We start from the raw sequence: 14,149 nt of genomic DNA on the forward strand, positions 1-14,149 counted from the left end.
TGGCCTCTTGTGTGAGCTAGACTATGAAATGCGTGGCCACGCTCAAACGTTGATTTGATATGATAGTCTACTCATTGATCAGGGGAATTTGGATTAAACTATGATGAGAATGACACATTACATGCATCTAGTTTAATCTATAATATTTGGTTAAAGTTATTATATTACATTGTACATTATTCACAAAAGGTTTGATCGATCACCGATTGAATTATTATTACTTGGGTAGCAATGATGTATTACTAGATGTCACTCATTATTTATGATTTTAAATTAGATTTAAAATTCATTGCCAACGTAATAATAACCTATAGGGTCACACAAAGAATGCCTGAAGGATTACTTAATTTAAACTGGATTTAAATTATATTAAAGTAATTCAAATTATTTATAATATTAATTAAGTTTGACTTAATTAATTAGATAAATAATGATATTCAAATTTACTAATATTTATTATGAAATTCAGTTGTTAAATAATTAAGTGTGACTTAATTATTATACAAATATAAATTTTGAATTAATAATAACTCCTAATTAGTTAAGATTTATAATTCTTATTCTACTCTCTATATAATATCTCTTGTGTGGCCGATTTTGTGTGCAAGACTTTTACTAAAACCCTAGCCACCAAGAGAGAAAATGGAGAGAGCAAGAAGAAACGAGTTTGTGCTAGTACACATCTAATCCTTGAGTTCAAGCATTCGTATGGATACTAATAGAGTGTAGATCGCGAGAGCGGGATGCGTGGTGATTGAATAATCTTTGGATCTCCATTATTCAACCAATTTGTAAAGTTCTTAAGGTAAACAATCTGATCTACGAATTAAATATTTTTTTTCGCATGGATCTTGCGGCGGGTTTCAAAAATTCTATTTTTTTCACGTTTTTAATTACTGTTTCCATTGCGTTTATGTGCACGAAACCCTTCAAGTCAGGGAATTGAGCTCGTAACTTTATTATTTGGGCAAGCAGTTTGGCAAATGCTAAATTTCGGGTAGAAAGTAGACATATATGAGACCATCTGGTTGATGCATCAATTAAAACCATGAAATATCTAAATGGGCCTGGGACCACAAATGTCACCTTATGGTATCTAAGAGGATGGCCCATAGATTTTCCTATAATACGATGCATCATAGAAACTCCTGGATGACCAAGTATATCATGCCACAGATTAAGGGATTTTGGATCAACAATTTTTGGAATAGTGACATTGCAAGTATATCATGCCACTGATGGTAATTTCTCCAAGATTTTCTTATAGCCTGAGGTAGTTGAAGTGATTAGAATATATTCTTTTCCACCCTTACTAGTAGTTTCCACGCGAAAATCATTAAGACGAATATCCTTAAATTTTAAGAGGTTCCTATTTGACTTGCTAGAGTATAGGGCATTTGGTATATGAACATGTGTCTCATTCGGTAGAGAAAAATTATCCTTTCCAAAACCTTCGATTATATTAGACGTACCCGAAATTGTCCATACTAGTGAGTTGGTTTTAGTTAACTGAAAAAAATACTTCTGGTTTTGTAGAATTGTTTGAGTAGTACACATATATAAGTGAAAAATGACTTTATTAAGATAAACAAAGTACATAAAAATAGAACATAGAATAAGAACATAAAACAAGTACATGAAAGTAGATTTCGAAACAAGTAGATGCAGAAAAGAAGTGCATATGAAAACTAGTCATCTAGGCCATAGTAGATATTAACACCATTTTCTAGTTCATTTGTGATCTTAATCAACGGTTCATCATTATAACTAGCCAAGTTTATTTCCATCCTTTGTCCATTCTGCCTTTAAGATGACTCGTAAAATTCTACAAGATGTTTGGGTGTACGACAAGTATGAGTCAAATGCCCATGAGCCCCACATCCAAAGCAGATATCTCTAGTATCCCCTTCTGGTGGTGCATTCCTTTTATTTGGCATCTCATTCTGCCACTTCTGGTGACCAGAGTTGTTGTTGTATCCATTACGCTGCCACTTCAGGTGACCGGAGTTATACTGATTACGAAACCGACCATGAAAATTTCCGTGTCCACGATTCCATCTGTAATCTCGTCCTCCTCTATGCCATTTCCCACATCCATTCTTCCGGAATGACGTGTTATGTACTTCAGGTAACTGGGCAGAGCCTGTGGGACGTATCTGATGATTTTTCAATAACAACTCGTTGTTCTTTTCAGCTATAAGAAGGAGAGATATCAGCTCACTATATTTTTGAAAGTTGCACTCCTGATATTGTTGCGTCAGAATCATAATGTTGGGGTGAAATGTTGAGAGCGTCTTTTCAATCATGTCAGTATCATTAATATTCTCACCACACAAGGTCAGTTTTGAGCTTATTTTGAATAAGGTAGAATTATACGCAACAACAGATTTAAAATCTTGTAACCTTATGTTAAGCCAGTCATACCGGGCATGAAGTAGATGAACAATTTTTGGTGATCAAATCTATCTTTGAGATTATTCCAAAGGGTGAGCGGGTTTTTGACGGTTAAGTATTCAGATTTTAAATTTTCATGAATGTGATGCCTAAGAAAAATGATAACCTTGGCACTTTGTTCAACGCTTGGAGTTTTTCCCGATTTTATGGTGTCCTTTAACCCGTTAGCACTAAGATGTAATTCAGCATCGACTACCCAAGATGGATAATTATCCCCATATACATCCAAGACAAGAAACTCTAATTTTACAAGATTCGTCATTCTGAATAGATTTTAAACAAGATATAATATGTCGCATAATATTTAAACAAGCAAGTTGAAATAATAACTTTATACAAAAGTTACGACGACATAGCCGGCCAGAAAAATTTTGATTATTACTTGACGGCAGCGCCTTCTTTATAGTAGTATTACTTGTCAGCAGAGCCATCTTTATAGTATTATTTGACGGCATAACCATCTTTATAGTTTTCAATTAGTAACATAAATAAATATGTAACAATAATTAGAATAAAATGAGTAAAAGAAATCGTAACTCTTTTATAAAATAATTTTAGTTGATAGAGACTCGTGAGTCAGAATAAGTCGTACCTCTTTCGAGAATCAAACTTCAGTTGGCAGAGACTCGTGTTGATAACCTGTTATAAATAAACCATAAACTATAGAGTAAGAAATGGAGAAGGAATGAGAGAGATCTCAAAAGTATTATTACTTCTTCTGTGATTGTTCAAGTACAAATGACTAGGCAAAGTTTCTATTTATAGTAGAGATTTATCAACTATACTAAGAAAACTTAATAGGTAAGTTTTCTTAGTCAGGTTAACAAATTCGTGATTTTCGTGACAACCTTCCAACATTAAATTAAGTCTTTCTTGATAAGTATCGCAAGTCTTCCTTAGTAAGTATTGCGAGTTTTTATTAATAAGTATTGCGAGTTTTCCTTAGTAAGATTTGATAATTATTATTATAACAATTTATTTATTTTTTGGAGCCTGGTTCCTGGCAAATATTTTTTTAAAAAATATTCTTTTGCTTTATTTCTTTGTTTTTTTGGAGCCTGGTTTAGGGCAAACATTTGCCTCTAAATGCGTTTTCAACAAACAATTTTTTTTATTGTTGAATTATCATCTGAATGGCCAGAAATATAAGTAAGCTTAGCAAGATATTGCCGTTTTTTAAGCCGTAAGTGTAAACTCTTTCATTAGTGCAGTCCACACATATAAATCTAGGTATTTTTAGCTAAGGTGGTTTTATTTCTAGATATTTATATAAATAATTTAAATAAATTAAGAAATAACTAAAAATTATAAAATATATTTATCATTTATGTTTATTATATTATTTTTGTCATGTTTTTTAATTATAATTTTGGAAGTTATATATTTAAATCTTGAACTTTATCACTAGGGTTTATTTTGTTTATTCATAAAATAATCTCGTGTTTATTTTGTAAAATTGTCAGAAGGACTATAAAAAAACAAAAAAAAAACATGATTTATTTCACTGAATTAACTGCATTATTTTAATGAATTAACTGCTCTGCACTTGGTGTACATATACATATATAAATTGAATGGCAACTGTTTTTAATATAAAAATGTCAATATTTTTTTATTTTTTGTTAAATATTAATATCACTTTAACTATATCTTACATTATCAATTAATTAGTTGTATATGATATGAATAAAAAAATAATATATATTGTTAAGTTGTGTTTTTTAGTTAACATTTAATTTTAATTTTAAAGGAATTGTGTATCCTTTTTTTTATAAATTTGGACCAATAAAGCAAAAATTAACTATATAGGAAGTTTGATTTTACAAGAAAAATATAAAATTATGTTTTTTCTAAATTCTTAATCAACTTTTAAATTTAAAAATTTTCAGTAATACATGCTTAGGTTAAAAGTGTATGAAATTAAGAATAAGACTTATATTTATGTTAATTATAACTTGCACACATACTTTAACTTGTTCATTCAGCAATTAAATGTATGCTTTTAAGTTTTAGTTAAAATTAAACAAAATTAGAAATAAGTCTTGATACTTATATTGATTATAACTTTGAAAACATACTTTGAATTATTTAAATATTTTATTTTAAGTCACTATAAATTTTAATTATAAAAATATATGCATATATATAAAGCTATATCTTTTAACCTAATGTCTTGCAAAGCAAGGATAAATAATTTTAAGGGGATTAATAGTCCATCTATTATTAGTGAACGGATTATATTTTCATGACTATTATACCAATACTATAAGTTTAAAATCCTTGCAAACAGATATAATTTTAGTTTACATAATTATCCATTATAAATTTACTGTCTACAAAGTAGCAACACATATTAAAAACATGTTTTTTCTTGCATAATTAGTATCATTAACTAATTTAAATTTTATATTACTACGAGAAAAACATATGCAATACAAAACAACTTTATATTACCATACATATATATTTGACATATTTATGAAATATTTCTCTTTATTTTTTATTAAGATATTTTATTTATTGCGTTTAAATTTATTTGTTTTCACCATTTAAATCACATCTTTAGAAAAATATAATATATTTATGTTTTTATTAAAATAATTTTACATTTTAAATATATCGGTTAACAAATAATATAGATAAAAATATAGTACTTTGTACATATGATAAGGTTTTGAATATTTTTAATACATTTATCCTTTTATATATATATATAAATAATATTTAAATTTGTAAGTTATTAATGTATGTGATATATGATAGATGGCATAAAAAAATAAAGATGGATAAATTGGGCATTGAAAAATAAAATTCTAAAAATGGGCATTCCCCAAAGATTGGTGCCTGTGATCCACTTTTCAACCCAAATGGGATTTCAAGTGGGGGGGGTGTTACAATAATATAAGATTCTAAAAATGGGCATTCTCCAAAATTTTGAGATTTTAGAGTAACTAGTTCCTTGACATGGTATCAAGAGCTATGATTCGATCCGGAATAGGTTGATGATGGTTTCACATGTTGGGTTTAAAACATGTGTTCTGATTATTATTTCTTCTTGTCTTCTTCTTATTCAAATCGGTTATTTTTTTCTCTTTCTTAGATATTGTGAGTTATAATCATGATTATTATTTTTTCTTCGATTTGGTTGGATTTCTCATGAATACTTGATTTTGGTTGAAAAAAAAATTTGTGCTGCTTTTGGTTGGGACTCTCATATAACTTTTTTGCTGGTTTTGGTTGAAACTCTCATATAATTTTTCTGTTGGTTTTGGTTGGGACTATAATACATACTTTCGGTCTCGCTTCGATGATATTGACTCCTTGATAATATTTTTTTTCTTTCTTTCCCTCTCATCTTCCTTTCCTTTTCTCGTGTTGATGGTGGGGGTAGCCCTAGGCATATATGTATACTTCTTCGCCTTTTATTTTACTTATGTAGTGCTCTAGGCACATTGGTCCTTCGCGGGATTGATGTAGGTTATTTGGTGCTCTAGACACGTTGATTTAGTATATATGGTTCTCTAGGCACATTGGCCCTACGAGGGATTGTTTAGTTTATTCGGTGCTCTATGCACATTTGCACTTTAAGTGATTTGTTTAGTTTATTTGGTGTTATAGGCATGTGGGTCCTTCGCGGGAATTGGTTTAGTTTATTTGGTGCTCTAGGCACATTGTTAGTTTATTTGGTACTCTAGGCACACTGGCCCTTCGTGGGATTTAATTAGATTTGGATACAGTTTTTATTTTGTTGAGGATTGGATACATTTTATTGACTTGGATTCGATGATTTGGAGTTTTTATTGGGTTGATTGTGGAGTTTGGATTTGGATTCAGTTTCGCATGTAGTTTTGGTATTATTTTCGATGGTTGCAGATTTGTTGCTTTGGTGATTTGATTGCTTTATTTTCTTTTAGGTTGTTGCGTCTTTGGATGATTTCTCTTTAGTTGTTGCGTTCTTTGGATTAGTTTCGAAGTTTTCGGTTTGTTTGGATTCGTAAATCTGTTTTTGGATATGTCTGGATGCTCTAGAATATGGTTTTACGACTTTGGATTTGTTTTGTTACGTGGCTCTGTCTCTTGGTTGGCGAACTCCCGATTCAACATCGTGAGTTTGAAGGAGAATGTTAACATATATAATGATATTATATTATTGAATAGTTTCATGATTATAATAGTTTCCTTATCATGATATTTTCACTTATTATATTTGGTTGTTGGCTATATAAGCCGCTCTTCTATTGTAATCGAGAACAAGTCATAATATAATAAAACCCTACTTCTCTCTCTTCTCCTCATATTTTATCAATCCACACCTTGAAATCTGAACTTCTACACTTTTGGCTTACATATACCAATATATGAAGAAAATTATATAACAACATACGTGTACAAGAAACTTTACAACCAAACCCTATGAAAACCACGTGACTCGGCCTCAACCACTCTATTACGTCATCTACAATCAGGCATATCTAATATCATATCACCCGTGAGACTTAAATACGTCATATCTAAATTCAATTGATCTTGCCACGTCATATGCGGTCTACCTATCTTTGTCTTTCTTCCATTGAAAATATTTTCAACCCCTCTAACCGAGACTGGAGTACATTTGCGCCTGACATGCCCATACCAACGTAAACATTCCTCCCTTATTTTCGTTGTCCACAACTTACGTTCTTCGACTTTCCTCATTGACCAACATTGAGAACCACACATTAATGTCGGTCTAACTGTTAATCTATAAAATTTGCCATTTAAATTCAAAGCTACATTCTTGTCACATAATACTCCGGTAACATCCCCTTCATCTAACCCAACCCGTCAGTATACGATGCGTAAAATCAACAAATTATCATTGTTGCTCTTTATATTACTTGAAATTATCAGTTTGTGAAAAGAGATCATCAACAATTCAAACGGCAACATGCTCTTCATAATTCTCCTCGCTGAAATTAACTCAAAAATACTCAGTCTTAAAACGGCTCAGACGTAATCCCTTAACCACCAATTATTCACGCCGATGTTCTAAATTTGTATTAACCGCGGTCCTAGATTCAGCGATTAACATAATATCATCAACAAGCAACATACACCAAGACGAATGAGTTTGGATGGAACGAGTAATCACATGCAAAACAACAATGAAAAGTAAGGGTTTAGTATTGACCCATGAAGGCCCACCCAATCTGGAAAATATTGAGTATTTCCATAAATGACATCCGCACACATGTATAATATACTAATATTATAATATATTAATTAATTTTTGAAGTTTATTTACTTATATCAAAATTTTACTAAATTTATATAACATAATTTAAATAAATATTGATAAAGATCGGTGTATCACACGAGTTTTAAGCCGGTATCACCAAAAATCGGAACCAATTGTAATCAAGAGAAAAGGTTGCGCAAAATCTTGGATGTGACAATGAGTGTGTGTTTTTGGCCAAGATATTAAAAAATAAGGAGGAAGATGGTTGTTACGGCATAAGTAAGTCCGATGTGTAGAAAAATATGTGTCAATTTATTGTCCCGCTAATTTTTATATACTTTTATTTATCATTATATATCATTTTGTGTTTAGAATACACATATATACACATAAACTGGGGGTATTTTGAAAAACAGTTTTTTCATTTTCTGGAATGAGAATAATGTTACGTACTAAGTACGTTTGATTAGTTGATTAAATGAGGACAAAAAAAAAATTCGGAAGAGATTTGGAAACTTCAAATTTTAATTTTAAGTTAAGCATCATTAATATTGTTAGTCTTGACTAACATCCAATAATTTGTGATAATTTGCTATAATTTTGGCCCTTCCATTATCTTGAAAAGATTCTAAATATTGTTATAAAAAAAAATTTCAAATATTTTTTAAATGATAATTTTTTTCATAATAACATGAGATTTCGCGTACATTAATATGCACTCATAAATTAAATTTCAACATATCATTTTCTAATTATTTTGAAACAAATTTTAGATTAAGCATTGCTCGTCTTAAAATTACTCAATCTTATTCTTACGAATCATGTCTCACTTGGCTATAATTGGCAATACAAAATTGTTCCACTTTATTGTTTTTTTGTTGCAAACTTTATTGTAATTGGCAAAACAAATTTATTGACTGAATATTCATTATTCCGTTAAAAAAATTGGCATTCCCCCATTAACCATATTTAATTTACTCATGTTATATGTTTCACAATATTGTAATTGGTAAGACAAAAATTATTGATAGAATATTTTGTCAAAAAGGTTTAACATTTTTTTGTGTTCAAACGCTGAATATTTAAATCTCACAATATTTTGGTCTTAGAGCTTGACTATCACCCTTACACTAATATTTGCTATCAAAATCTTACAATAAAAATTTATTTTCTAGTATTAATACTTGAAAGTAACTATTATTATTGTAATATCTAAGTTAAACATCATCTAAACAATATCCGCAAGGAATATTTTGTTACAGCAAGATGTAACATGATTTAACGGAGTACCAGATAATAGATGTGCTTAGGTGACTAAGATTGACCTGCAATGTATTAACATCCCTTCCCAGCTACACAAGTAACATAAATATGTTTCAACGAGTTCCCTGTTAGAAACGTTGATTTGGACTCGCCAACAGGATGGTATCATCTTCATACTTTTCTTCTCCTTTTTTTCTAACCGGGATGTATTTATTTTAGTTTTAAAGGATTGATAATAATTCATTAATTTTGAAAGATTTTCGTTGATTTTAATTATTCGTGGATTTTGACGGAGTTGATGTTAAAATCTTGCACAATCTTGCAGATTTTGTAAAATTTTCTACAAATCATTCAAAATATCATGTATTTTAAAGAGACTTCAAAACATTAAAAATGAACTAATAAATTCATTAAAATCCACAACTTTTTCAAATAAAAAAAAAATCACGGATATTTGAATACCATCAGATTTTAATGGACTTTTAAAAATCTTAATTGAATACCGTCAGATTTCATTAGACTTTTTAAAATCTGAATTGAATACACTCAGATTTTAAAAGACTTTTCCTAATCTATATTGAATACCATCAGATTTTAAAAAATTTTTTAAAATCCAAATTGAATTCCTCTAGATTTCAAGAATCCAAAAAAATCCTTTAAAATCTTGATTAAATACACCGCTCTAAATGTATCATCTTCATACTTGATTCTACACCTCAAAACTACTGGATTTCAACCAATGATCCCCAATAACCATACATCATTGCTCTGCCATAAACTCAACACGAGAAAGATTAATTATAAAAACTGTTGTACCAAGTACACAGGGCTTTCCACAAAGGACCTGATATACGCCTCACAATATTAAAACGGCAAAAGAGATGCACAAGAAATTAAACTCTTTTTCCTGCCCTATTCCAAACTAGTATAGTAGTCACAATTGTATAAAAATCCACTGTAAACATCGTCAATATGGTCTAAAAACCCTGTCCAAAAGAAAAAATCAGAACACGGCATCAGTCAGATTTAGCCTAATTAGACTCCGCACACATTCACACGTTCAAGCTTTCTAATTTTAACCCATCAAGCTATAAACTTGCTGCAAGTTTTGGTACTCTACAAATTACGATCTTGTGAAGTAAGGAAAACTTTCAACTGCATTCAGGTTACTGTCGGAATAGAAGGTTTACTCTCTTGGAGGGAGATCACTGTTTCAAAAGCACCAACCAAAGCCTTGACCTTACTCTTCCTGCTCTCTACGAGTTTACTGGCTGTTTCTTCAATTACATTGTTATAAAGACCCTGGGCATCTTTCTTCCCCTGCATATCCTGATGCCTCAGCACTACTTTTTCTGAACCAGGGCTAGCGCCATTTGCATCATCGTCGAGTTCCCTCTTCTCGAAACTTCTCCTAGCGGCATGCTTGTCATCATTGTCCCCCAGAATTCTTCCCCGCCTAAACTTAAGCTTCCTAGGAACATTACGCACATTCTGTAGGTCCACTGTTCTTCCCTTCCTAAATTTCGACCTTGCCATGGCACCATCTTTATCTCCAGAACGGATTACTCTTGTTACCTTGACACATTGGTAACGATCACCTTTCAACTTGCTAACTTCATTGATGTTTACAGTTTCATCTTCAGAAATAAACTCATCTACTTCATTTTCAGTGTATTCAGATTCCTCCAAATCTTCACTGTCAGTAGATTCAGACTGCTGTATATCGTTATCAATATACTTGGACTCCTCAGCAACATCCCCATGAGACGCTGAAAACTGAGAGTCTGGGAGGGACAATGACAGTGACTGTACTGATGGAGAGGACATTTGAACAGTACTATCACCTTGAACAGGTTCAGCAACTTTGTCATCTACATCCTCACGAGACACTGAAAACTGAGAGTCTGGGAGGGACAATGACAGTGACTGTAGTAATGGAGAGGAGGATATTTGAACAGTACTATCACCTTGAACGGCTTCAGTAACTTTGTCATCTTTATCTGCCTCAACAGCACGCAGAGTTTTCTCCTGGACCTTCTTAAGATCAGGCTTCAACTTATCTTTCTGTGTTCTCTTTTGATCCTTTAGAGGAGATACCATGCTTGGACTGCTGTGTTTTCTAGCATATAAGTTCACAGCCCTACTCTTGGAAGTTGTGGGGGAAACGGAAGAGCTTGGGGCTGCTGGTAATTTCTTTACTGTTGTTTTGCATGTTCCTAATAGTTTTCCAGGTTTTCGAGAAGAATTCCTTGTTCCTTTAATACCCACTGAAGTCGTCGAGGAAGGAGATGGGTTTATCATCAAAGGCTTAGATTTTGGACCTGAAGGATATTTTGAGGGGTTTGTCTTCATCTTTTTTTCTATCATCATCTTAGCATCTGATGAATTTTGCTTAGAAGAAATATTAAGTTGTTTTGATGGCAATATAATTTCTCGTTTGATAATTTCAGGGGGTTCGGGTGAATGTGCTATATCAATGGAGGAAGGCTTGAGCTTGACTTGTGGTATTTTATTACTTTCACCTTGAACTGCATTTCCTAAATCCTGCTTAGATGATTGAACCTTAACATTAGAAGGTTTCAGGTTCGAAGCTGATGGTTTTGATTTCTGCACTACACCTTCACTCTCTGTATGCTTTTTCTTGCCAGGAGAAGGTGTAATTCTTTTTGGTTTAGGATTTCTTGCCTGGACTGCAAAAGTCTGTTGCCGTCCATACTTGCAGAAGTCATGGCACGAACCGGTAGAAGCTCTGAGATAGTTTTGGGAACTACGCTTTGATGTAGAGCTTTTCACTATACCTGCATCATGGCATGAAGCAACTGAAGCTCTCGTCAAATCAGAAAAATTATCTAGTTTCCTTATTGAAGTAACTGGTTTACCTGTTGATTTCCTCCTTGGATTTGTTTTATCAAGTTTGGTTATCTCAGGGCTCATCTGCATATTATTTTTCTCCTCGGCCATGCAAAAAGAAAGAGAGTTACAGGAATGTTGAGTATTTAATATCCTGGAAAAATAACAAATGTGTTACAATGGGAGTGACAAGAAAAGGCAACACGGAGAGCATAAAGGCATATAGGTTAATAATTCAAATATTCCTCAAGTCTGATGAACAAAATTTGGAATAAAATAGAAGGCAACAAATAGGATTAAAGAATTGACAAAGTTTTCACTCTCTCCCACATTGCAAATGTGCAGCATATCTCAGAATAACGGGGAAGGAGACAACGAAAAGATGCAATTACATGAAATGGTAACCGTAAACTGTTTTCTCAATGGTGCATTAGCAATCCTTAAGGAACACTGCTCTTGGATTTAATTCTTATCCTTATACTCGATTTTTATCGAAGAACCTCAGTTTTGATCATAAAAGAATCCTAATTTAGGTGAAGGCCAAAGAAACATTATTGCCATACCTACAAATCAAAAGCATGATCTTAAGTGCTCAATGTATAGTAAATCCTTAGCATTTCAAAGACAACAAATAGCTAAATTGTCAGCATCTTTCCCACTGAAAGTGCTTCACGCAGAATCACAATTGTGTTTTACCAACAATTTAAACACAGAGTAAATACAACGCTGGTAAAAAAAAAAGAATACCAACATTTCCCACAATTTCATAAATATACAATCCTAAGAACACTGCAAGAAATTTCAATAAGTAAAATATATTGTCAAAGTAACAAAATAAAACAATAACTAGGAACTCGAAAATACTTTGTTCATAGATAGGGTAAAAAAATCCGGGTCAATTCCTTCATAACAAAGTAAACAACCCCTATTTAGCTTAAACACATCAACTAATCCCACACTCCAAGGCAAGTCATTGACATTTTTGTTTCGTGACTAATCCAACAATCCCTATATAGCTTATAAGCACATATCAACCAATACCACATTACGCCTAATTTTCACCAACCAATACAGATATACAAAACATAAACTACACTACAGTAGTTTAAAAAAAATCTTACAGTGATTATCCTCCTGTAAAACCACAATATAGAATCAGCTGAAAACAAAAACAACCCAAATCAAACACATTGATCAAAACCCATCATCAAGTTCCAAATTTTCAACAACCCCACTTGACAGAACACAAAAGAATGAAAATGAACCAACTCATACAACAATCTTGAAAAAAGAAACGCTTTTTAAACAAATCAAGAACACATGAATAAATAAGGAAGAAATAAAAGCAAAAGAAACGCTTACCTCTTCTCCTTGTTATTTATTAAATTTGTATATAACTGATATCTCTGGAGTCTTTACCCTCTTGAAGCTGCTTAGCCACCAAGAAAAAAAAAACTTTTATTGAATGTTTATATTGCTTCAAAGATCGTGCAAGCAACCTTGTTTTCTTTATTATTTTGGTGTATGTATATGTATGTAAAGTCCCCGAGGAGCTTTTTGGCATGAGATTTTAGAATAATTTGTGGGTTTGGGCTCACATTTTTTGAGGGTGGCAGCTCAAAGAAAGATGAATTTTAATGAATAAAGTAATGATTTTTTTGGTGGGACCAACTAAAGGGGGTTGTTACATTTTCAGGAGATGATTAGTAGTGATTATCTACACGGCGACATCTGCTATGCCGTGTTTGGCTATCTCGTTATCATTAGCTTCTGAATTTTTTCTAAAAATAATGAAAGCAAAATGTTTTGTGTGCGAAATTTAATACAAAATTAATTGTGTATAATATGTCATGTGTTAAGTTTTAATTGAAACCAGCGATATTACCCGTGCAAGGTACGAGATAGTTTTATTTATAAAAAGTATTGTTATTTTTTAATGTACTTTTATGATATTTGTGTTATTTCATACAATATTGCGTGATTTATGTTACAATGACTAATGTAACGACAAATATCTCTAAATTTATATTATGCCACGAATATAAAGTTTAGAATGCACTATTACCACATGTCGCTTAAATGCGGTTTACTTTGATTCACGTGGTTTGCAGGTTATTGCGTGAGCCCGTAGGGTTTATCCAGTGTGCACCCAAAGGGTAGCGGCTGCGGGTTATCTACGATAAAAAAAATAAAAAAAATAAAAAAATAATGGTTTTCTATCAAGTTTCAATGATTTTTTCAATTAGAGATACCAAAAATACTATAATATTTATGAATCATATTTATCAAAATATGGGGGTAAAATAGTAAATTTTTTTACACGGTCGAGCTCGAACTTCAAATTATTCGGCTCACGAGTCTTAT

At 31.8% G+C, this 14,149-nt stretch overlaps 2 protein-coding genes across 4 annotated transcripts; both read right to left on the reverse strand.

Moving 5' to 3' along the window:
• Window positions 1-1,805: 1,805 nt before the first annotated feature.
• Window positions 1,806-2,306, reverse strand: LOC141718749 (uncharacterized). The gene has a single exon (XM_074521131.1). The coding sequence runs from the start codon at window positions 2,304-2,306 to the stop codon at window positions 1,806-1,808; it is 501 nt and encodes a 166-aa protein (XP_074377232.1).
• A 7,296-nt stretch (window positions 2,307-9,602) lies between these two features.
• LOC141718356 (uncharacterized) lies at window positions 9,603-13,419 on the reverse strand. Of its 3 annotated transcripts, XM_074520739.1 has the most exons (5): window positions 13,148-13,419; window positions 12,907-12,944; window positions 12,178-12,348; window positions 11,815-11,939; window positions 9,603-11,733 (listed from the first exon to the last, which is right to left on the reverse strand). In XM_074520739.1, coding segments are annotated over exons 3-5 (1,764 nt in total). In that variant the 5' UTR covers window positions 12,180-12,348; window positions 12,907-12,944; window positions 13,148-13,419; the 3' UTR covers window positions 9,603-10,096. The 3 variants fall into 3 exon arrangements, with proteins under 3 accessions (XP_074376840.1, XP_074376841.1, XP_074376842.1); XM_074520740.1 differs by lacking the exon at window positions 12,178-12,348; XM_074520741.1 differs by lacking the exons at window positions 12,178-12,348; window positions 12,907-12,944.
• Window positions 13,420-14,149: the final 730 nt, after the last annotated feature.

The sequence above is a fragment of the Apium graveolens genome, chromosome 4, assembly GCF_009905375.1.
Source record: "Apium graveolens cultivar Ventura chromosome 4, ASM990537v1, whole genome shotgun sequence".
Taxonomy (NCBI): domain Eukaryota; kingdom Viridiplantae; phylum Streptophyta; class Magnoliopsida; order Apiales; family Apiaceae; genus Apium; species Apium graveolens.